The 23,066-nt window shown below is 30.4% G+C and overlaps 3 protein-coding genes across 4 annotated transcripts; all 3 read right to left on the bottom strand.

Moving 5' to 3' along the window:
- Nucleotides 1–9,762: 9,762 nt before the first annotated feature.
- Nucleotides 9,763–12,523, bottom strand: LOC18014421 (equilibrative nucleotide transporter 3). Of its 2 annotated transcripts, XM_006396569.2 has the most exons (9): nt 12,277–12,523; nt 12,107–12,185; nt 11,912–12,016; nt 11,634–11,789; nt 11,412–11,555; nt 11,213–11,318; nt 10,944–11,116; nt 10,384–10,800; nt 9,763–10,045 (listed from the first exon to the last, which is right to left on the bottom strand). In XM_006396569.2, exons 2-9 carry the CDS (start codon nt 12,146–12,148, stop codon nt 9,932–9,934), a joined length of 1,257 nt encoding a protein of 418 aa, XP_006396632.1. In that variant the 5' UTR covers nt 12,149–12,185; nt 12,277–12,523; the 3' UTR covers nt 9,763–9,931. The 2 variants fall into 2 exon arrangements, with proteins under 2 accessions (XP_006396632.1, XP_006396631.1); XM_006396568.2 differs by having other exon boundaries at nt 12,107–12,481.
- Nucleotides 12,524–13,087: 564 nt separating this feature from the next.
- On the bottom strand, nt 13,088–13,981 carry LOC112085148. Its single transcript, XM_024154175.1, has one exon. It carries the CDS (start codon nt 13,979–13,981, stop codon nt 13,088–13,090), a length of 894 nt encoding a protein of 297 aa, XP_024009943.1.
- A 2,515-nt stretch (nt 13,982–16,496) lies between these two features.
- Nucleotides 16,497–19,604, bottom strand: LOC18014266 (equilibrative nucleotide transporter 3). Its single transcript, XM_006396567.2, has 8 exons — nt 19,563–19,604; nt 19,284–19,388; nt 19,036–19,191; nt 18,799–18,942; nt 18,610–18,715; nt 18,337–18,503; nt 17,711–18,127; nt 16,497–16,610 (listed from the first exon to the last, which is right to left on the bottom strand). Exons 1-8 carry the CDS (start codon nt 19,602–19,604, stop codon nt 16,497–16,499), a joined length of 1,251 nt encoding a protein of 416 aa, XP_006396630.2.
- Nucleotides 19,605–23,066: the final 3,462 nt, after the last annotated feature.

The following is a 23,066-nucleotide window of genomic DNA, read 5'->3' as shown; positions in this document are numbered from 1 at the left end:
ATTTAATTTTAGTTCTGCTTAAAATTCCATTTTACTTGTTATGCACCGTGTAGTTTATAATCAAATATAATTTCTAGTCAATTAACAAATTTTAAGAAAATGATATTTTTCCTGCAGTTGTCTTTTTTTTTTTATTAACTTTACCTACAGTTGTCTTGCCTCATATCCATACTAATTTTCCTTTTTGGCTCGTTCTTCTACTTGTCATGTTTGAAAACTTCTAATAAAGCGATAGCGTTCTATATTTTCGCCATGGAAAAAGAAGAATAGCGGTCAAACATTTAAAGGTAAGGCATGTAAGAATTTGGGCGGTGGGATATGAATTCATTGGACTTAAAAGGCAAATCTTGTTTTTGCATGATCCAGGAGTTGTTTTCGTTTCTTCAGGCCCCTTAACAAAAAACACGTTTTCTTCTTGTATACACTTGTGTTTTTGTGTGACCAATTTTTTATATTTTTTGTCAATACTGAAGTTTCATATTTGCTTTGCCAAACTCAATCAAATTCTAGGAGTCGTCGTTTGTATATTTTATGTATATATGTTATCTAAATTAACAATAATATATATCACAATCTTGTAAATTATAATTATTTTAATGGTCATGTTCAAGTTAAGCGCACTCAACTTTATATAATAAAATATATATTTGTTATAAAACTATTATGTTACAAAACGATTTCATAGTCTATAATAAATACTTTATTTAATTTAAGTGACTATATTGAATTATATCAAACACAAGTAGAGTCAATTCTGAGGAGAGCATGATGGAATTTTGGTTTTAGCTCTCAATATTTAAGGAGTTAATGTGTATATATCAGCTGCTCTCCAAAGCTCAAGAGCTCAACTATAAAGGCAACTCATATTTTTGATTAAATATTCACAACAATTAATGGAAAAAAAAACTCTACTTATATTTTTTGATTGGCAAATTAGCTTTAAAGGCTGTTAGGACTTTGAATGAAAAATAAAGTTTTTAAAATCAGATTTTAGCCAATCAGACTTTAATGATTTCAAAGTCTTAAAAGTCATAACTTTCATCCTAAAAAATCTCACAGTCTTTTCTCTCTTTTTTTTCAATGTAAATCAACACTTTTAAAAAAAATTTTAAAATGTAGCTTTTACTTTTTTTTTTCAAAGTTACAATCATAGGAGTTGCTTGGTATGGACTTAAACTTTTACTTAAAAAATAAACTGTAAAACCTTTTGCTTTATAAATAAAAATTATAACTTAAAAAACTAAAGTTTGTTTAACGTAGTTTTTGAAAAAAAAAAGAGTTTGAAGAGTAAAAAAAATAAAAATGGACAATTAAGGCTGTGGAGAAAGAAAAAAAAGTGAAAGTATGCTTGATAAAAATTTGACTTTTAAGATTTTAAAAAATAATAAAATTTTTACAGTCAAACACCAAGCAGCCCTATAATTTAATAGCCAAAATTTTTACAGTTACAATCCAAAATTAAAACCTACAACCACAGTTTTTCTCAATCAGACCATAAATCTTAAGGAGTTGAAGTAAAAGAAACGGAAGAGGATTTCAAGGCTTTCTTTCTTACTCAGTTGTTTTTAGTCTTTTTAGTATTACTCTCATTTTTATCCACGAACTTTCTCTTCCTCACCTTAACCCCGTTTGCGTCGAGGGTGGTAGTGATGGTGGTGGAGGGTCATCATCTCCAGTACTACCTCTCTCTTCTTTCTCATTAGTCCAAAATTTATATAGAAAAACAAAATTATGTAGCTAATTAAGAGATTCAATCAATACCTGAAAACTGAGAGCTAAGAAGATTGAGAGGCATATCGGTGAAATAATTCTCTCGTCACCAGCAAAAACTTTTTCGAAAATATAAGAACTTAAGAAGAGAAGTTAGAAAACGATGCGATTGATCCAAAGTTTACGTACGTACAAAATAAATTTACGAAGATGACTAAAGTAATTATGTAGATAATTATCTATCTAATAAATTTCCTGGCTAGGAGAAATGTTGTTAAGCATGTGAAGTTTTTTTTCAATGACTAACCAATCAAATTTATTCAAAAAATACACAGAAATTATAGGAATCAATTAATGTCGCCAAAACCGAACGTGGACTTTAAATGTTCGATATTTCATCAATAAGATAACACGCTTATATAACATGGGCTGTTAATATGGTCTGAACTCGGAATAGTATGTCATTTATTCGTCAGGGAGAGCTATATCACGATCAATTATTATTTTTGGATGTATATAAATGGTCAATATCTTTTGGATTAGCTTTTTATTTAGACTTTTTAGTCAACAGATCTATCGCTTGTATTCAGTTACTCACAGCTCATCGTCATAACTTTTAGGAAGACATCAGCTACTCTAAGATAATTTTCATTTAAAGATGTCGTCTAATAGCCCGCATCGTAGTGGTTCAGTGGTAAGGAAGGGTTGTATGGGGTGTTACACCACTTCATCCAAGTTCGATCCTCCTTGAAAACAAAAACACGATTATGTGGGAAGTTTGGGTTTGGGCTAAAGGTCCAAGCAGTTTATTTGGTAGTATTTTAATAAGTGATTTGGCCAGAGCATTAGTCGGAAGGCATTTCAAACTTGGGTCAAGTAGTGTGGTGGCCCATTTGGATCTCATGGATCTCATGGCCCGTTGACTCGAGTTTGCTCCAAGCTCATAATGTCCGTTGAACCAGAGAGAAATCCACACTATAGCACTTCGGTGCGTTCCTACCGGAGTCGACCGAATCAATCGATAGGATTTATAAAAAAAAAAAGATGTCGTCCAATTCGATTCATCTAGCAGAATTTTCAAAATCGAATGACTATTCAATTTTGAATTAAAGGTTCTACACTACACTAACAAAAAAAAAAAACTAGCTCTCCATTTAATCTGCGTCAAATCAAACCAAACGAAAATTTCATTTCAAAAATATTTTCATATTTTATGACACATAAAGTTGGGGCTCCAAACTTCGGATAAAGGATTGGACATAGCGGGTATGGATTGTATAGAGGTAAATTGGGTGTTGACAATAAAAAAAAAGGAAAATTATTATTAGAAATGTACAATGAAAAAACGGGCTGGGTCATTAGGGGATCAGATACAATACGAGTAATTTAAAATTTAAAATGATTTTCCAAGCGTTCGTTAATTTTCAAAACGTTAGATCATGAGCTTAAACTCTTACAGAATATATGCTTTGAGTTCACTAAAAAGTAGTTAAAGGGCTTATAAGCTACTTATGAATATTGTGAGTCCAGAAAGCCATAAAGGAGCTAAACAAAGAACGAAGTTGATTTGAAGACTTGAAGTGGTAGTACACATAGTGTTTCGCTGCAGTACACACGAGAACACCCATATTTAGAACATACGCAAACTTTGATTATTCTAACTTTGATTTAACAATATTTAACACAATGTTTTTGTATTACTAATTATCACATCCAAACCAAAGAAAAATCTCATATCGTTAATTTTAATTTGAAAATACTCCAATATCTAAAATACGATTTTAGTATGGTTTGTAATTGTAATCGCACAGAGTAGTACATGCGAGTATTGTACTGCACTCAAACCAAACCCACAGTGTCGTTATAAATTATTTTTTGAGCTCATTCCCATGGCGATAAAAAAAGTAAGAAGATGATTTTCTTGGGTTTGAACGAACGTCATTGAGTGCAGCGTTGATGTAATTTACTTTGTTTTTCCTCACTGTTGAATAAAGTTAAAGTAATTTACACCAGCGTTGCGCTCAATTGTGTTTTTCTGATTACCAAGAACATCTACAAAAGGTATGTATGACCGCCTCTTTCGATTAGATTTTTATCTGTCTCTTTCGATTGATTTTTTAATCTTGTAATAAGCTATGTTATTTTGAAGAACTTGTGTCGAATATAGGTGTAAAACCTAAACAACCATGCTGTATATTTTGTGATATTCGTGATCTGTTCTGTTTTAATTAGATAAACATTTTTATGTTCTTTTTAAATCAACATTTTTCCTTTCATCCAGATCAAGTATTTTTCCGATTTGTATATGTTGATAAATGGTGCTAGTTGGCCTATTGAAGTTCGACTCTTGAACTTGAGTTTCAAACAAGACAGCTAAAAAGAGAGTTGCAGATTGTATCAAATTTGGAACTGTAATATGTTATTACGAAATTTGTTGAGACATTGTATATATATATATATATATATATATTTTGTTAAAACGATTCAATCAACCGAATCGGGAGTATCGAGTTTAGATTGTATATTTTTTTTTTCTTTGTTAAAAAGACAATGTATATTCCATGCAAAAAGTAAAATTAATGTTCTGTTTTTTTTTGTTTGACTAAAAATGTGTGTTTTTAAGTGTTTGCTGGGAACCCAAACAATGTAAATAATCTTTCTCAACATCGTACATTTTAGAATTGAACCCAGAATGGACGGGCATGGAATATTTTAGAGTATGTAACCGAAAAAAAAACATGGTAATATCATACCAAACAAAAGAAACATGGTAATATTTTCTCAGAGTCAAATATACAATGTCAAGACATGTAAAAAACTTTTGGACGGTGGCATATGAACTGAAAAGGCAAATCTTGTTTTATATGATCCCAAAAGTTGTTTTCGTTTTTTCATGTCCCATATAAATTAAAGAACACGTTTTGTCCTCGATATACACTTGTTTTTGTGTTTCTTTGACCAAAATTTCCAATACTGGAGTTCTTTTTATCCACATCAGTTTCCCAAACTCAATTCAAGCACCAATATTTCTTCGTATTTACTTTCTTACCAACATTTCTCCGTTTATAACGTGTGTAAGAGTGAAACATCTATAAATCTTTACATGTCAACCTCTTAACCAATAAACCATCTATTGGACCAAAGTCACTTCCATAATTTTACCATTTATTGTAACTTTTAAGTGGATAATATCACTTTCACTACAAGAAAACAATCGTTTTCTAATGGTCCATTACGACGGTTTTCAAATCATCGCAAGTTTACAATGATTTTACGACGATTTTACGTTTATTTTAAAAACCGTCGTAACACCGTCGTATAAAAAAATCGTCGTAAACTCGACGTACAATTTACGACGAATTACGACGATTATACATCGATAACGAGAGATTTGCTAGTAAATGTAAAATCGTCGTAAATTCGATGTAACATTACGACGAATATACGACGACTGCATTTCGATATACATATTACGACGATTTTACGTCGAAAAGAAGTTAGGTGGAAAACATTTAAAACATGTTTACCTAACAATTACAGGGGATAGATTTTATCGCATAATCGTCGTAAACTCGTCGTAATATTATTTTTGAATGTAAATTCGTCGTAAAATGTCGTCGTAAAAGCGTTGTAAAGCCCGAAATTTTCCTATAAATAGATTTTCATTCCTTCTTTCAATCACAACACATCATCATTCAAACATAAGAGCATCTTCATCTTTGAGACCCATTGTAGGTCTCTTAAATTTTAGTATAGTGTTGTAAATCCTTATATATTGGGTTGTCCATTGCTGGAAACCCGAATTAAGAGTTATATTACTTTGAAAAAAAGAAGTAATAATATTATAAGTTTAATTTACTCCATTCACGTGGCTAGATCGTGACACAATTGTCTAATCAATAAAAAGAGATAGTATTTTGAGTTTATTTTCAAGATGTCTATATACGAGCTAAGAAGTTGGATGTATATGCGTAAAGATTCAGATGGGGCGTTGACAGAAGAGTTCAAGAACGGGTTAGAAATATTTATGTTTCAGGCTACAAATATGGAGAGAACGAAAGATAGTGGGAAGATGTTTTGTCCTTGTTTGAAATGCAAGAATACGAGGTATACACTAACCAAAACCGTGTGGACGCATTTATTAAATAGAGGGTTTATGCTGCAATATTTTGTTTGGTATCTACATGGAGAAGGATATGGCAGTAATACTCATGGGAATGCTGGTAGTAGTAGTAATTATCAAAGTCATGTTGATATTAATGAATCGAATTATGGTCATCAGCCTAATCAGTATCAATATGATCAAAGTGTAGATCATGATAGGATGCACGAAATGGTGACTGATGCATTTCATGAAACGCATACTGGTAATGATGTTGAGGAACCTAATGTAGATGCCAAACGATTTTATGATTTGTTAGACAATGCTAATTAGCCAATCTACGAAGGATGTAGAGAAGGCTTGTCTAAATTATCGTTGGCAGCTAGGATGATGTCAATTAAAACAGATCATAACCTCGCTGAGGTTTGCATGGATGATTGGACTGATCTTCTGAAAGAGTATCTACCGGAGGATAACTTGGCAGCGGGAACATACTATGAAATTCAGAAGTTGATTTTTAATCTTGGTCTACCTTCTCAGATGATAGATGTATGTGTTGACAACTGTATGATTTTTTGGAAATATGATAATCAGCTGGAGGAATGTCGATTTTGTCAAAAACCAAGATACAGGCCGCAAACTGGTGGGCGTAAAAGGATACCGTACCAACGTATGTGGTATCTCCCTATAACTGATAGGTTAAAACGGCTTTATCAATCTGAAAGGACAGCTGCATCAATGAGATGGCATGCAGAACATACACAAGTAGATGGAGAAGTTGTTCATCCATCAGATGCAAAGGCATGGAAACACTTCAATATAGTATACCCAGATTTTGCTAAGTTCAAACGGAATGTCTATCTTGGTCTGTGCACTGATGGTTTTACTCCATTTGGTATGTCTGGTAGACAATATTCATTACGACGTTTTTACGACGAATAAATACTTTACGATTGATTTACGACGATTTATGCGTCGTACATTTTACGACGATCTTCCGTCGACCATTAACGACCACTTAACGACGGTCCAGGCGAAGACCAAGTCGATGCAATTCGATGTAAAATCGTCGTAAACTGTACGACGCATTTACAACGATTTTGTTTCCCTCGATGTTACGACGAAACGAAACCGTCGTATATTTTACGACGATTTTACGACGATTTGTCTATTACGACGATGACTTTACGACGATTTCGAAATCGTCGGTAGTTCGTCTAGTCTTATTACGACGAAATAACGACCATTTTGGCTGTTGTAAAATGATGTTTTTCTTGTAGTGTTTGTTTGGGTGCTTACCAAATGACTAGAGTAATTGTATATGTAGATTAAGATTGTATTTGTTGTCCATTATTATTAAGAGTCTGAAGACTGAAGTTTTCTTAAAAGACTAAGTGACTAGCTAACCTTTTTAAAAAATTACAAACTAGAACTAAATTAAGAATCTTGCCAAAACAACCCAAAAATCTGCTTAATGTCGCCAAAAATGGAAGTGGACTTTATACATATGTTTGATAATTTATCGAAAGAGAAGAAGCTTCTATAATCACATGGGTTATTAATGTGGTCATTATTCAGAAAAGTACGTCAATAATACGTCATTGTGAGCTATGAACTGTTCAACATTTAATTTATATGTATATAGCTGATGTCTTCCTAGAAGACCATATAATCTCTTGGTTTATCTTTGTATTAATCAATATATGTTTCTATTGCTATTATGTTTAACGTCATAATTAACTTCTAGGAAGACATCAGCTATATACATATAAATTAAATGTTGAACAATTCTTGGTTTATTTTGTTTAGTGGATTTTCTTTTAAACTGATATTTTACATTTTCACTAGGGTTTTAGTTTCTCCATTATCATTTAAAAAGACATTCAGTTGTAAGTTTCAGCAGCTTTGGAGGTTAAAAAACAAAATTTGATTATGTTTCATTATGTTTACTATTTTTTATCATTGTTTTTTTCTAAATATAACTATATATACTAATTATTGGATAAATTTGATAAATATTTAGGATACAAATACTTTCGATACCCAGTTATTTGGTGCTACCACTAGTTCGAACTTACAAAATGGACAATTTTTATCACAATCCTTCCATGTAAATACATAATTCTGTTTATTATTGTTTTTTAGTGTCATTCTAAATATTTATATTTGAGTAATGTGTCACTTTTTTAATAATTTAAAATTTTACTTTTGTTTGAAATTTGACAAGAGTTATGGTGGTTCATCATTAAAAAAAAGAATAAAAGAAAGACATGAGACAATGAGAAACAAAAAAGGAGAAGAAGTAAAAAAGAGAAACTAAAAAAGCATTAAAATTCAGTTTGTTTTTTTATTTGAAATTTAGACATTCAGTTTATTTTTTTATTTGAGATTTATACATTCAGTTTATTTTTTTAAATAAAAGAGATTGACTTATTTTAATTGGTTAGAAAAAAAAGTAAAATATTAATTTAAAATTAAACTTACTAAAAAAAAAGGTCCAAATCGTGCATCAAATTTTTTCCTCTTAAAATTGTGAGTCCTACAATCATTTAATTGAGTTAGTAATTAATTGTTTTTTTGTTTAAATAAAAAAGATGGTTTATTTTGATTGGTTAGAAAGGAAGAGGTGAATAAAAGGGTTCACCCCTAGAATTGTTTTTTAATTTTTATCTAAAGATCTCTTTTTGATTAGGTTCGTGCTTCTTTTCTTTTTTCGACAAAAAAAACATAAACTAAATTGAATTTTTACTATTTTTAGAAATTCTAGAACTTTGCTTTAAAAAAAAATACCTTAATCAGCTTTGAAACTGTGCCAAATCAAAGCAAACGAAATTTGAATTCAATTCATGTTACATATTTTATACAAATAGAAATCTGTTAAAGACAAACCAAAACAAAACTATATAAATATTTGGGGGTTGAACGGATAATAAAATTAGATATCCGATAGTTGTGGAGCGGATTATGAATACTATTTATTAGAAATAGGATATCCTATAGGCTTAAGGGATGTGCCCAACTCTATACCCTAAATATGAAAGGGAAATGAGTTCATGATGTGCCTAAAGAAATTTTGCTTCGAATTCAATTTAAGTAGTTAAAGGCTTATAGGATTTTTTTTTTTTTGTTCAAAGGCTTATAGTTAAATAAAGAACGACGTCGTTGAAGTAGAGATGATCTTCATGTAGTACAAAAGGTTGGTGTTTCGATGCGGTACACACGAACGAAACACCGATCTTTAGTACATACGTCAACTTGGATTATTCTATAACTTTAATCAAGAATACTTAAACAATGTTTTCTTTTTAACACAATCACAGGAAAAACAAACTTGAAACCCATAAAAATACGATTTACAAGCACGGTTCGTAAATCATACACAATAGTACAGGAAAGCATTGTACAGTTGTACTGCTTTAAAACCAAACACACAATGCATTATAAAAGTGTCAAAGACGATTTTGTTCATTTCCAAAGCGGTGGAAAAGAGCAAGGAGATGTTTTTTTTTCTTCCTGAGTTTGAATGAACATCATTGAGTGCAGCGTTGATGTAACTTCCTTTTTTTTCTTCAATTTTTGAATGGATTAAAACAAGTTACACCAGCGTTGCGCTCAATTATGTTTTTCTACTTTTCAGGAACGCTTATATACAAATGGTATGCTATGTTTAATCGTCTGCTTAAAATTTTTTTTTTTTTTTTATTTTTTTACAAATGAATTCTGTTCAAGTTGATACATTATCAATGATATTAACGTAAATGTTATAATAACGATAGTTATAGAATTGATGAATTTTATCTTTAGTAAGTAAAATTTTATGGTTTCTCAATCCCTAGAATATCTCTGGTTCGACATGTGTTATGGTTTGTTTATCATTTTTTTTTCAGCTGCGTTTTATGGTGGATGTTGCGAGAAGTAAAAGGAACGATTATCTTTTAACACCCCATGTATACGTAGTAAATGTAGTTAAATATCCTCTCGTCTAAATGATAAGAACACATGCAGGTTACAAGCAAATAATATTTTTTTTTTGGGGCTAATGAAAAAAGAAAACAGATTAATCTCCAATTAAGTAACTGAATGATTGGTGTGGAGAGATGATGATGATGAGTAAATGAATCAAAACGCATTCTTCTTACCAATAAGCCATAACCAATCCAATGCAACTCCTGCAAATATTCCTCCTAGCAGAAATATCACCAGCAAGTTCCCTAACGCATTCTGCTCCGGACCCTTCACAAAAACAAAGCCAAATTTTGAGTCAGAACAAGTGTGAGATTCATTGTTTTAATCTCGAACAATGCTTTTTTGTTATGGCGTTTGTGTTTAAATATTCAAACATAGTGATGTTATGATTGAACCACACACTCTAAGCACGTTGTGTTTTTTTTTTCTTATGAGTGTTAAATTGTATCCAAACCGAAAAGAAAAACAGCGTTTCTACATCAATGATGCAGGCAAATTAAGTAAATTACACTTTTAAGAAACCAGTAACAAAACACGTTGTGTTTTCGTCTATATACGCAATCAAATCCGTAATCTCTATTTAGGAAAAGGTTCAAGTATATTACCTTGTAGCCTTTAGGAGCTGCGGTGAGAATGCAAACAGTGAGATGTCCATTACTTAATCCCAAAACAGAAACGAGCATAATCATCCATCCTTGATCGCCATATTTTGCGGTGAAGTAGAACGCAGGAATGAGGAGGAAACGCGACAAAACCGCAAAAGTAAGTCCTTTTCGGTTCTCAATTTTGAGCCATTTCACCAGCGGCGTGTACCTCCCGACCAAATCCCAACAGTTGTACATAGCTACTAGCACAAGCGCGTACCAAGCGCCTAGCCCGTGTTGTCCCGTGTTCTCGTATAAGAACCCGGGAAAAATGGATAATGTCAAAACGTAGATGAGGGAGAGATTCACTGCATAGTCTATGTTTTGAAGCAATAGCTCTTTGTTACTTAGCCGTTGGTTCTTGGAATCATCATTACTCTGCATAGATGTATCAAGAAGCTAATCAAACGATTAAGAGTGAAGAATCTTAGTAAAGCAAGAATCAAGAAAGAAGATGATCTTGAGGAATCTTTTACAAGAAACTTTTAGAAAGGGAATATCTTGAAGGAATCTGAAGTTACCAAATCTGATTGGTTTTGGATACCAGCAGCTGCAAGATCAGCAGAAACAGTTTTAGATCCTTCAGAAGCGGCTTTTCTTCGGTAATACTTAACGATTGGAAGTTTGGGGAACACGTAAGCATAAAGCATCACGCAGAGGAACTCTATGAATGTTGAGATTGCTAAGAATATCACTGCAAAAAAGGAAACACCAAAAAATGCAAAGCAAGAAGTGAAGTTCTTAAACACTAATTGGAAGCTTCAAGATCTTAGGAAAATGTTATACTCACTTGCTCCTTTCCGTTGACCGTCGTTTGAGTTCTCAAAGGCTGCTTTAGTTATTAGTCTAAGCGCTGAAGTAAGAGCACCAGCTACAGCCAAGCCGCCCATGAATGACTACAAAGAAGCAAGAATCTCTAGTAAAATCTGTTTAATCTAAAACGGTTAATCTAAACCAAGATCTTAAAAACTTGTTATAAATTGATAAACCTGGATGAATTCAGGGCACATCAATGATAAATCACCGATCATTCCTCCTTGAACGGTAGCATCCGCGAGGCCAAAAGAAGCAACGATTACGCATAAACCGATATACGGTCCAATTCCACCGCGTCCTTTTGTGGTCAAATCCAACTGTTTTTAAGATTCTTTAAGTCCATAATCATAATCAAGTTTCATTATGTAATAGAAATACAATAACTTATAACTTACGACTATCAGCAAGAACGTGGATATTGTGAATAGAATGTAACCAAAGAGGTTACGTGTACGGGTATTGATTTTTGATTCGTGGTATGCGAGGATCACGATTGTTCCTAGCGCAAAAGGTTGGTATACAAGTGTAAGTACCCTTGAAGGATGATAATCCTGCAAAAGAAAAATATAAAAGTTTTCAACTTTTTTCTTAGATATTCAAAACAGAACATCAGATTTCAAAAACCAATAACGAATCTGGGAATTGGCTGAATCGAAAAAGAAACCGAACGAACCGGGAAAACTTGGTAGTAGTAATCTGCGATAGTGAGCATACTGTTCCAAGAAACAAGAGCTCCGATTCCAAGAATACAGCAAACAACCGTTGCTTGAAACTTCCCCTGTTTTTGAATTCAGACATAAACAAGAAAAAATTTCAGAAAACAAACGAAAGATTTTGGATCTGAGTTCTGGGTTTTGTGGAAGCTTACCTGAAGCTTCTCAGGAACTTGGTTTTCGTATCTATCCGCCATTTTCAAATAGTTACAGAGAGTTCAAGAGAACACAACCCTGTTTCAAGATTCAAGAATTGGACCGAACCCAAAACAAGATGATGTTTTATTCTTTTCTGGGTGAGCAAAAAAGCTACATATACACTTACTTGGAACTTAGCACATGAGGATTTTTGCAGAGTCAACGGGTTTGTTGAATTTATTACGAGCAAAGCTTTCATGTAGATTCAAAACAAGATTCTTAAAACATGGAGAAGTGCGAGTAAAATAATAGGGAGTTTAAGGTTTGACAGCGAATTTGAGAGGATAAAATAAGACTTAGAAGAAATGGAGAAGAAACAGAATCAAAAGATTAAAGAATCCGAAAGTGTGAAAGCTTTTTTAGTTTCTATATTTAATAGACTGGAATACGGTGTAGACTTTGTAGTCTGAAAGCAATACTTTCCTCGAGAAAATTTATTTAATGATTGATATCGACATGCATCTTTGAGGAAAAGAATTACTATATTAATTTGAAACCAATTAAAGAAACAATAATTATTTTTCGATCGGAAACTATCAAAATTTTGTGACTATATAATATATATATATGTACTTGGTATTGTTTCTTGAGATATTCTTAAAGTATTAATATGCTGTTTTTTATTAGAAATATCACACAAACTTTTGAAGCCTTTAGAAAGACTTAAGTATTTTTGGAAAACATATTTTGTTTTGGTACGTATTCTAGGATATTCCTTGTTCTATGAATTTTTTAAAAATATAGTAGTCATAAATTATTCAAGTATCGTTTGACTACATATTTTAATCAAATTCATCACATGTTAGCACATTATTACAGAGTTTTTTTTTTTCTAAAATGTTAAGATTTCATACCATTTTCAAGATTTATACAGAGTTGTGGCAAGCCACTTAATTGAAGAAGAACAAGAGGGAGAAGAGAACAATACACAATACACATTAGCTAAGAGATCCTAAATGTTGGAAATAAAGCTCGAGCAGCGAGGGATAAGAGAGACTCCTGGCCGGAAACGCGAGGAGCTGATCCCTTATCATTCGGTCGACAGTGGATCGCAACACTAGCACCGGAGAAGAAACAGAGGAGAAGACACACGCATTCCGCTCCTTCCACAGGGAGTAGATGATGCATTGAAACATGAGCTTGGCTATAACCTGAAGCCGGCGGGAGTTACCGGAAGTCCTTTGACCAATCCAAGCGGGGACCAGCTGATAAGACGTTGGAGGATTTGGCCAGAGGGAGCCTGCAAAACGAGACCAAAGCTCGGAAGAGTATGTGCATCTGAAGAAAATATGCTCATGAGACTCCTGTTCGGAATTACAGAGAAGACATTGGCCTGGCACACTCATTCCCCATCGTAAGAGACGATCTTTTGTAGGAAGGCGAACAAGCATAGCGAGCCAAGCAATGAAGGAGCACCTAGGAATTTCCTCCTTGAACCAGATAATTTTATGCCAAGGCACCGTCGGAGATGATTCACGAATGTGATCCCAGGCAACCTTTGAAGAAAAAGAAGGACCAAAACCTCCTGCCGCATTCTGCCAAAGGTATAAGTCACTGCATTTATCAGAAGACGGAGGGGAGATAGTACAGAGAACCGTTTGAAGGGTCTCAGATAGATCAGATCTCGCTGCGGGAAGATGCCATGCACCATGCCTTGTGCCCTGAATGACATGACTCGATAATGGAATACGAAGCTGGCGGGGACCCGAGACACCAAACATTGAGATAAGAGGGCCCAAATCATTCCAATAATCAAACCAGAAGGAAGCAGTTAACCCATTTCCCACCACACATCGCAAGTAATCATTAATGATTTCTTTTAGCTGAAGCATGCTGCAGATTGTGGTGGGAAATAGTTATAGAGTTTAGTTAGAAATAGTTATATAACGAGCTGCCCATATGGGTCTAAAATAGTCGTAACTCGTAAGTGACCAAAAAAAAAGGATTGAGCATTGGTGAATTTGTACAAGTTATCAGTTATCTATGTTGATATGTAATATTATACAAAAAATAATTGTTTGATATGTAATATCACACAAAATAGATAAAAATAGTATATTAGATCAGAAATTGGTTTTTTTTATTAACATGAGTTCAAAAATACAACTGATTTCGTTTATACGGGAATAGTAAACGAATTAGAACTGAGAAATATAGTAAAATCAAAAAGTTTGAAGGTTCTGAGCTCTCAATTTAGAAGTTTCTCTTGATTTCTTCCGTGTGTCACAAATCAGGGCTCTCCCCTATATTATACAATCTTGTAGTTAGTTTAGTCGGGATTTTCTTTTTCGTAGTTGACTTTGGATTTTTTAAAGAGTTTTTTTTTTATAAATCAAAAGTATAAACTTTCTTTTTCTTCTAAGAAAGTTTCACCGATCTTATGTTGTTGGGCTTATGTTGGCCCATATTTAACCGATTTTAATTTCTTCAATACTCTACCGTCGTTAATCAGGTTTAATGAGACCAATCTCGATTCATATCGGAGTTGTGGTTTTCACCTCCAACAATGCCAATTTGGTGAAGTATTATATTAACTCCACTTCAGGTAATTTAAGTTCTTTCGTATTAGTATACTCTCTTTTTTCCATGACTATATGGTTCCAGCCACCAATCTTCTCAGTTGCCGCCATAACAGGGTTGGATCTGTCGTACTTAATTGCACTATATCGGTCTATTTTTCCAATAACATGTTACTGATGATTTAAAAGTCTGGTCTCGGTTATGAAGTAAGAACCACCAAATCCTTTAAAATTAAAGGTATACGAAATTGATTATTTGGGGGCAAAATGTTATCTTGGGGATCAAAAACTATTAGTAGTTATCCAAATCCGTCTATAAATAAATTAAAGAAAAGATTATAATATTTAAAAAATTGTTTTTAAAATTAAAGATAAATTCTAAAAATACTTTAATTTGAATTAAAAAATATTACTAAACTCATATTTTAGTAGATTACCTCACTTATATATTTATATTAGATTTTTTAAAGATAATTATTAATTTATGATATGGGATTTTATATTTTTAAATAAAAATTAGTAAAATTATTATCTTATTATTTTATCGAATTATTTCATATTTTGAATCGGTCTAACTTAGAACTATGAAAAACTATTAATTTATAGTATTTATTATTTTATCAAATATTAATTTATAGAGTTTCTAATGTATTTAAGTAATACTAGACTTTATCCCGTGCATTTGCACAGAAATTTTAGCAAATTTTGTAATGTAATTTATATTTTCTTTATAGATATAATTTTTTTATAAGTGACAAATATTTATTTTTTGTTTAAATAAAATATGTATATTTTTTTAGTATTATTAAGACCGCGTTCATAAAAACATAATTATAACCAGATCATTCTATTAATAAAAAAGGACAGTTATTATAAAATATAATTTTAACTCGTTCATTCGATTAATCTGAAAAAAAACTGTAGTTATGAAAACATAATTCTTAACCATCCGTTCATATTACTATATAATATAAGTATTTACTAATTTTGAAATACTTTTTAGCTTAATATCTTCCATGTTTTGATAACTTAATCCACATAAGATCATAATTATATATAAAAAAAAACTTAATATGTCCCATCAACTTACCATATAATATAAATTTTTATCAATTTTCAATATATAAAATTTTTGAATGATTGATTATGATTAAAAAAATACAATAACATATTCATTAATCATATGTGTTATTATAAAAATATTATTTAAAATTTAAATGTGAAATTAAATCTAAACTATATTAAAGAAGTCTAAAGTAATTTGATTTAATATCTAACTTTTTAGACTTAAATTTAATTGCAATTTTTTTAAAAAGTATTTTAAATTTAAATTAAATATAACATATATTAGAGAAATCTTTAATTATCTAAATTGATATTTAATTTTCGAAATTAGTTTTATATATAAAAAAATATATTTTTGAAAAATAATATCGCAACAAAATAGGATAATCTTAAAACAGTTTTTAAATAACTGATTTTTTAAAACAAATTTGGGAGTGTTTGGATGCAAAGACTAAAAGTGTTTCTGTTTTAATATAATAGATAGATATTACACATTTATATAAAAACGGAATTATTAAGTATAGTAATATATTCAATAGTTGCATAGAGAAATAGCATGCTATGATGAAAAATATATGATACGGCGATATTTAAATGATAAAAGTCAATTAGTATAAAAAACTCAATTGATAAATTTGATAATTGTATAGAAATAAAACACATTATCGGGATTAATCATGTTGCATAACAATTAAATTAAAATAATATTATCCAAAATTGTTTGAACTCAATACCATAACCAACCCAAAGCTGATGAGAGAACTCAGAAGGCATTTTCCTTACCAATTAGCCATAACCAACCCAGTGCAGATCCAGAAAATGCTCCTCCTGTTATAAAAATCACCAGCAAGTTCCCTAGCGCATTCTTCTCAGGACCCTTCACAAAAGCAAAACATGAGGTTTTATGCAAAAACAGATTAAAAATGTTTAGGTAGAGGTTGGTTATTAATATTTGTATTTGTTTTTGGACTTATTTATTTTTTAAAGTATTATTTAGTGAATCTATTATATTAAAACAGAACCACATTTAGTACTTGCGTCCAAACACTCCTAATTTTTTTTAAATGTTTAAAAATAATTTTAATAATTATTTATATTTAATTTCGAAAATTAGTTATTAATTTAAATATTTTTAGAGTTCCTTAAATATAGGTAATTTAGATTTGATTTGATTTGATTAAAAATAATAAATCAGATATTAATTTAGATTTGATTTAAAGATTCTAATTTAAATAATTTCTATACTATTAAACATTTTTTTCAAAAATATCTAGAATTTTTGAAAAAAAAAATTCACATATGAAAAATAATGGTCATATTTGAAATATAAAATATTTATAATGATGTAAATGATATGATATTTCTGTTGTTTATATAATATATATTTACAATTATGATTTATTTACAAATTAATGATAAAATAATAGGTAAAATTCAAATGTATAATTTAAATATTAAAAATATATTTTTTAAAATTTATAGAACTAAAAATATATATAAAAAACTGGGTTAAAAATATTTTGGTAACTAATATCACTAATTTTAAATTATACATGTATATCGAAAATATATTTTTCATACAAAATCAAAACATAAAAAATTAAAAATTATTGCATACACTATAATGTGGTTTGAAATACCAGTTGTACACTCCATTCGTTGATTAAATTTTAGAAAACTATAATGCTAAATAATACTGTTAATACATCTCAAACTTTTAACAAATATTTATATTATACGGTAATATGAACGGAAAAATTAGAATTATGTTTTTATAATAGTTCATTTTGAATTAATAATAGCGGACGAGTTATTTTATAATTATAATTAATTTTAATACTATAAAAATATATCTAAACACAAAAATCAATATTTTCACTTATTAAAAAATATATTTATAAAAATAATTATATCTACACTCAAAAACACAAATTATATTACAAAATTCGTTTGATGTAGAAATAGTAGATAGATTACCGTGTATTCTTTAGGAGCTGTGGTGAGAATGCAAACAGTGAGATATCCATTAGAGAATCCAAATATAGAAATGAGCATAATCATCCATCCTTGATCACCATATCTGGCGGTGAAATAGAACGCTGGAACGAGTAAAAAACGGGCCAAAACCGCAACCACTAGTCCTTTTCTATTCTCAAGCTTTAGCCATTTCACCAGTGGCGCGTACCTCCCGACCAAGTCCCACCAGTTGCACACAGCTATTAGGACAAGCGCGTACCACGCACCTAGCCCGTGTTGCCCCGTGTTCTCGTATAAAAACCCGGGTAAAATGGATAGCGTCAAAACATAGACGAGGAATAGATTCACTGCATAGTCTATGTTTTGAAGCAATAGCTCTCTGTTGCTTAGCCTTTCATTATTTAAATCATCATCAGTCTGCATATGTTAAAAGAATCAAGAATCAAGAAGCAAAATAATGTTTAAGAATCTTAAAAAAAAAAGAATCGAGAAATGAAGAATCGTAAGGTAAAAAGAAACAAAGAAAGGTAAAATTTGGTAAAGAGACCAAGAAGGGAAAGATTCTTGAAGAATTTGGTAAAGAGACCAAGAAGGGAAAGATTTTATATTGAGGAATCTGAAGTTACCAATTGGCTTTGGATACCAGCAACTGCAAGATCAGCAGAAACAGTTTTGGATCCTTCAGAAGCGGCTTTTCTTCGGTAATACATAACGATTGGAAGTTTGGGGAACACGTAAGCATAAAGCATTACGCAAAGGAACTCTATGAATGTGGAGATAGCTAAAAAGATCACTGCAGAAATAAACAAAATTAGTAAGCAAACAATGAAGTTTTTAACACTTTAAGCTATCAGTTTTCGGATTTGAGATCTCTAAAAAAAAGAAAATGTTAAACTCACTTGCTCCTTTTCGTAGACCGTCATGCGATTTCTCGAAGGCTGCTTTAGTTATCAGCCTAAATGCTGATGTTATAACACCGGCTACAGCCAAACCACCCGTGAATGACTACCAAAACAAAAAGAAGATGAAGAAGAAGCATATCTACTATAACCTAAACAGAGATATTGAATTTGAAATGTTTTATAAACCTGTATGAGTTCAGGGCACATCAACGATAAGTCTCCAATCATTCCTCCACGTACAGCAGAATCCGCGATACCAAACAAAGCAATGATTGCACATATACCGGTATACGGTCCGATCCCACCGTGTCCTTTTGTTGTCAAATCCAACTGTTTTGAGTTTTAGAGTCAGAGAGTTCATAATCCGAGTTCGGTTTTCACAAAAGAAAAACATGGAAGAGAGAGACTAGGACTTGGACTTACGACGATGAGCAAGAATGTGGATACCGTGAATAGAATGTAACCGATCATGTTACGTTTTCTAGTACTGATCTTTGATTCGTGGTATGAAAGAATCAGGATTGTTCCAAGCGCAAATGGTAGGTATACAAATATGAGTACTCTTGACGGATGGTAATCCTATGGTGACATGACAAGAAACTTAATTTTATATAATCATAACATTCCAAAAATCAATTTAGAATCTGAGAATTGTGTGAACCAAACCGAACCGGGAAAACTCGGTAGTAGTAATCTCCAATAGTGAGCAGACTGTTCCAAGAAACTAGTGATCCGATTCCAAGAATACAAGAAACAACCATTGCTTTATACTTCCCCTGTGATTAATTTGTTATTCAGATTTTTTTTTTGTTTTTTTTTCCGACAATTTGTTATTCAGATATTAACAACAATTTGAGGGAGAAAAAACGTTGAAAGACTTTTCTCAAAAAAAAAAAAAAAAAAACGTTGAAAGACTTTTGATATGAGATCTGTAATTTTTGTAAACTGACCTGAAGCTTCTCAGGAGCTTGGTTCTTGTAATTATCCGCCATTGCTACTCTTCTCAAATAGTTACAGAGAACTCATATTAGAAGTGCCATGTTTCAAGATTTGGAAATAGCATGTATGATTTTGAAGAGTCAACGAGTTTGTTGATTTCTTGATGTTATGCGCTAAAATTCAATGTTTTAAAATATTAGTACGTTAGAATACGACTTTAAAAAAAATGTTAGAATAAGACTTTAAAAAAATGTTAGAATAAGACTCAACTATTTGAATGATAGAATAAGTAAGACTAAGTAGTAAGACTGGGCTAAATATTTGGGATCCAAGATCCATTCTGGCCCGGTTCAAAACATAGTAAAGTCAAATACAGATGATTGTTTTTCAAAATTCAAAACTAATCCAATATTAGGTGATTACCCGCACCATATGCAGAGTAAATATTAACTATAATTATTTTATTCAAATATACAAATATAATATATATATATTATAAAAATATAATTCTTTTATTCAAATATACAAATATAATATATATATATATATTATAAAAATATTAGTTGATATTTATAATTGCAAATATATATGATGATTTTTTTTGACATCATATATGATGATTATGTAATTATAAATAATGATTAAAATTATATTTATTTTATAATATAATTGTATAAATGCTAGATAATTATGAGTTTTATAATTAATTTTAATAGTATTTTTTATATAAATAAAATTATATATTAAATATACTAAATTATATTAATATGTTCTATTTAACCGGTCTAATATCACACTAAGATACTTTGTTTTGAAATAAAAAATGTGAATTATAACATGTATGAAAAAATTTAAATTTTTATATTATTAAATAGATAATATGATTGTTTTTTAACAAAATTAAGATTAAAAAAAGATGAGATAAGAAAATAATGTTTACTAACATAAGTAATATTATGTATTAAATTTTTGTAAATATGTTGATAAAAAATAGAAAGAAAGAGAATATCTTTACAAATTAAATGTTTGAGTATTAAATATATATTTGATATAAACTAATCTCTAACTAAATTAATGTTAATGGCATATGATATAATTAATCTAGTAAGTTGAGTCTAATTTAAAAAATCTTTGAGAAGCTCTTTGAGATTGACACATCAGCATGGCAAATTTGTTAATAACACATGATATAAAAGTTCATTTTTAAGTGTCATTCTCTAATAATAATAGAAGATAGGTGTACTCGATATGTAGTCTTAAAATGTTAATATGTGAAAATAAGATCTAAAACTGTTAAAACGTTAGAATAAGACTATAAGTAGTAAAAGTCACCTCACTTTTCTTTATAGAAAACTTCAAAAAATGCACAAACTATTATCTATTTACTTTCAAAATTCACCAACTTTCAACATTTTTAGAATAATATACCAACTAATTATTTTACTCATTATAATTCTCAGATGATGAATCTTCATTCAATCCATTTTACGACATCTCCTTAGCAGACGGACATTAACAGCATTGAAGAAAGTTTTACATGTGTGGAGATGCGAAGAGGAGTTTGTGTAATTTGTTTTAATTGTTTGATAAAATATTTGCGGCGATACTCAAATTTTTAACTTTAATTTTCGTCATGTCACTTTTTTTTTGTCATTATTCTGCCAAATAACTACACACATACACACCTTGTATTGTACAATGACAACATTGTGAGAAACAGTAAAACAATTGCTAAAAACTTTACTTTGTAAAAAGTGTAAAAAAACCTTTAGTAACTTGAAAAAAAAAGTGAATGGAGATGCAAAAGCCCCTTGTTTGATAGTAAATTATCATACGGGTAGTAAATAATCACACGGATGGTAAAATAAATTGTCTTGTTGGAAGCCACTGATATGATTCTTGAGCTAAAGAAGATTTGAAGAAGTTGAAAGCGGTGACAGAATATAGACGTTGTGAAATCAAAGGCTTGCAAATCAAATAAAGAGTTGAGAAATCAAAATTGTTGTATGCAATGGAAAACAAATTTAGATTGTTCATGAGTTTCCCATAATTCCCGTTTATAGAGGCAGCCAACACTACTAACAACAACCGAGATACTCCATTATAAATCCTAACAACTTGTTTTTTAAGCATTAACGATTATTGCAATAAACACTTACAAAACCAGACCTTAATATGACCACAAATTGCCGAAGCATCTTCTCCTTTTTATTGCTCACATTAGATATATATATATATATTTTTTTTTGACGAGATAGATTGTTTCTAACATTAAACATTAAGGAAATAAACCACGGAGAGTTATGAAAAAAGATTAGAAAAATAGTACCCATTTTTATAAATTTAACAAAATAGTATATGATTTATATACTAAACTCTAAGAAAGAATCATTAGACATTAAAATATAAATCGTAAAAAGAAATCTCAAACCCTAATTTATAACCTAATCATCAACCATAAAACCTAAATATTTAGAAATAGTCTGTTTCTATTAGTCTTAAGTTTTTTTTGTTGAATGCTCACATATTGGTTTTGTGTTTGTATTTTTAGATCTATCTTTTAGAAGTAAGAGCATCATCAGTGGGAGTCTTTCAATGAGTCTCTCATATTAAAATAATTAAAAATAATTAAAAATGGAGAGAGAAACTAGAAAAAAATCTCTAAAATGAGAAACTCAAAGAAATTTATGAGAAATTTATAACATACTTGTCTTTTTATAATGATTTAATTGAGATGTTTTTAATTAATTGTAAAATAATTTGTGCACACACTTAAAATTGTGTTCACATTAATGTGTATACTTTTTATAAAAAGAAAATTGTCTATGATAATATTAAAACTAGTCTGGGCTAGACCAACCATCGTATCAATATAACAAAAACAAATTTTTACAGGTCGGCCTCACGGGTTTGTTCTGGAATACAATGTAGGGACAAGTGAGAAAATTAATCTTAAACCAGTTCTATTGTACATATATATATATATATATATATATATTCATAAAAGAAAGTTGAGATATTTGAAAAAGAAAACAAAACAAAAAAACTGTGCTAACATTAACATTTTGAGGCATTCTAAATACAAAAGGATGAAGAACATATATTTTTCTAAGACATTTCTTTTTTATAAAAGGAAATTTTGCAAAGACAATTCTTCATTTCGATATTTTTTTAGTCAAGATACTTGTCTAGTTTAAGGATGAGAATACATACTTGGAGCATTTTCATCTCTAAAGTTTCTCAATTGGATATTTAAACTAAAAACAATTAATATACTAATAATTAAAATTTAATTAAAATTTTATAAAACTTAATTAAAATTTAATACTTAAAAGAAAATCGAGCCATTTATAAACTGATAAGTGTCATGAGAGTTTTTTATGAGTATCTCATCAATTCTTATTAGAGTAGCTCTCATGAGTATCTCATTGGTTCTTATTTGAGATACTTTGCTCTCTTTTTTTCCTACCGATGGAGATACTATTATAAGTTACAAGCATTAAATGATGATATAT

This window comes from Eutrema salsugineum, unplaced genomic scaffold, assembly GCF_000478725.1.
Source record: "Eutrema salsugineum unplaced genomic scaffold, Eutsalg1_0 scaffold_3, whole genome shotgun sequence".
In the NCBI taxonomy this organism is placed as follows: domain Eukaryota; kingdom Viridiplantae; phylum Streptophyta; class Magnoliopsida; order Brassicales; family Brassicaceae; genus Eutrema; species Eutrema salsugineum.
The sequence above is the reverse complement of the archived record's forward strand: the minus strand, read 5'-3'. Positions and strand labels throughout refer to the sequence as shown.

Bases quoted from the DNA above. Each gene is read 5' to 3' on its own strand.
- LOC18014421 (XM_006396569.2), bottom strand. From the start codon at position 12,148: ATGGCGGATAGATACGAAAACCAAGTTCCTGAGAAGCTTCAG. The intron at 10,801-10,943 runs GTAACTTCAGAT...ACATCTATGCAG, and splicing joins TCCAAAACCAATCAGATTTG to AGTAATGATGATTCCAAGAA. The intron at 10,046-10,383 runs GTAATATACTTG...GTTTTTGTGAAG, and splicing joins CAGCTCCTAAAGGCTACAAG to GGTCCGGAGCAGAATGCGTT.
- LOC18014266 (XM_006396567.2), bottom strand. From the start codon at position 19,604: ATGGCGGATAATTACAAGAACCAAGCTCCTGAGAAGCTTCAG. The intron at 18,716-18,798 runs GTTTATAAAACA...TTGTTTTGGTAG, and splicing joins TGTGCCCTGAACTCATACAG to TCATTCACGGGTGGTTTGGC. The intron at 18,504-18,609 runs GTGAGTTTAACA...TTATTTCTGCAG, and splicing joins CGGTCTACGAAAAGGAGCAA to TGATCTTTTTAGCTATCTCC.
- LOC112085148 (XM_024154175.1), bottom strand. From the start codon at position 13,981: ATGCTTCAGCTAAAAGAAATCATTAATGATTACTTGCGATGTGTGGTG.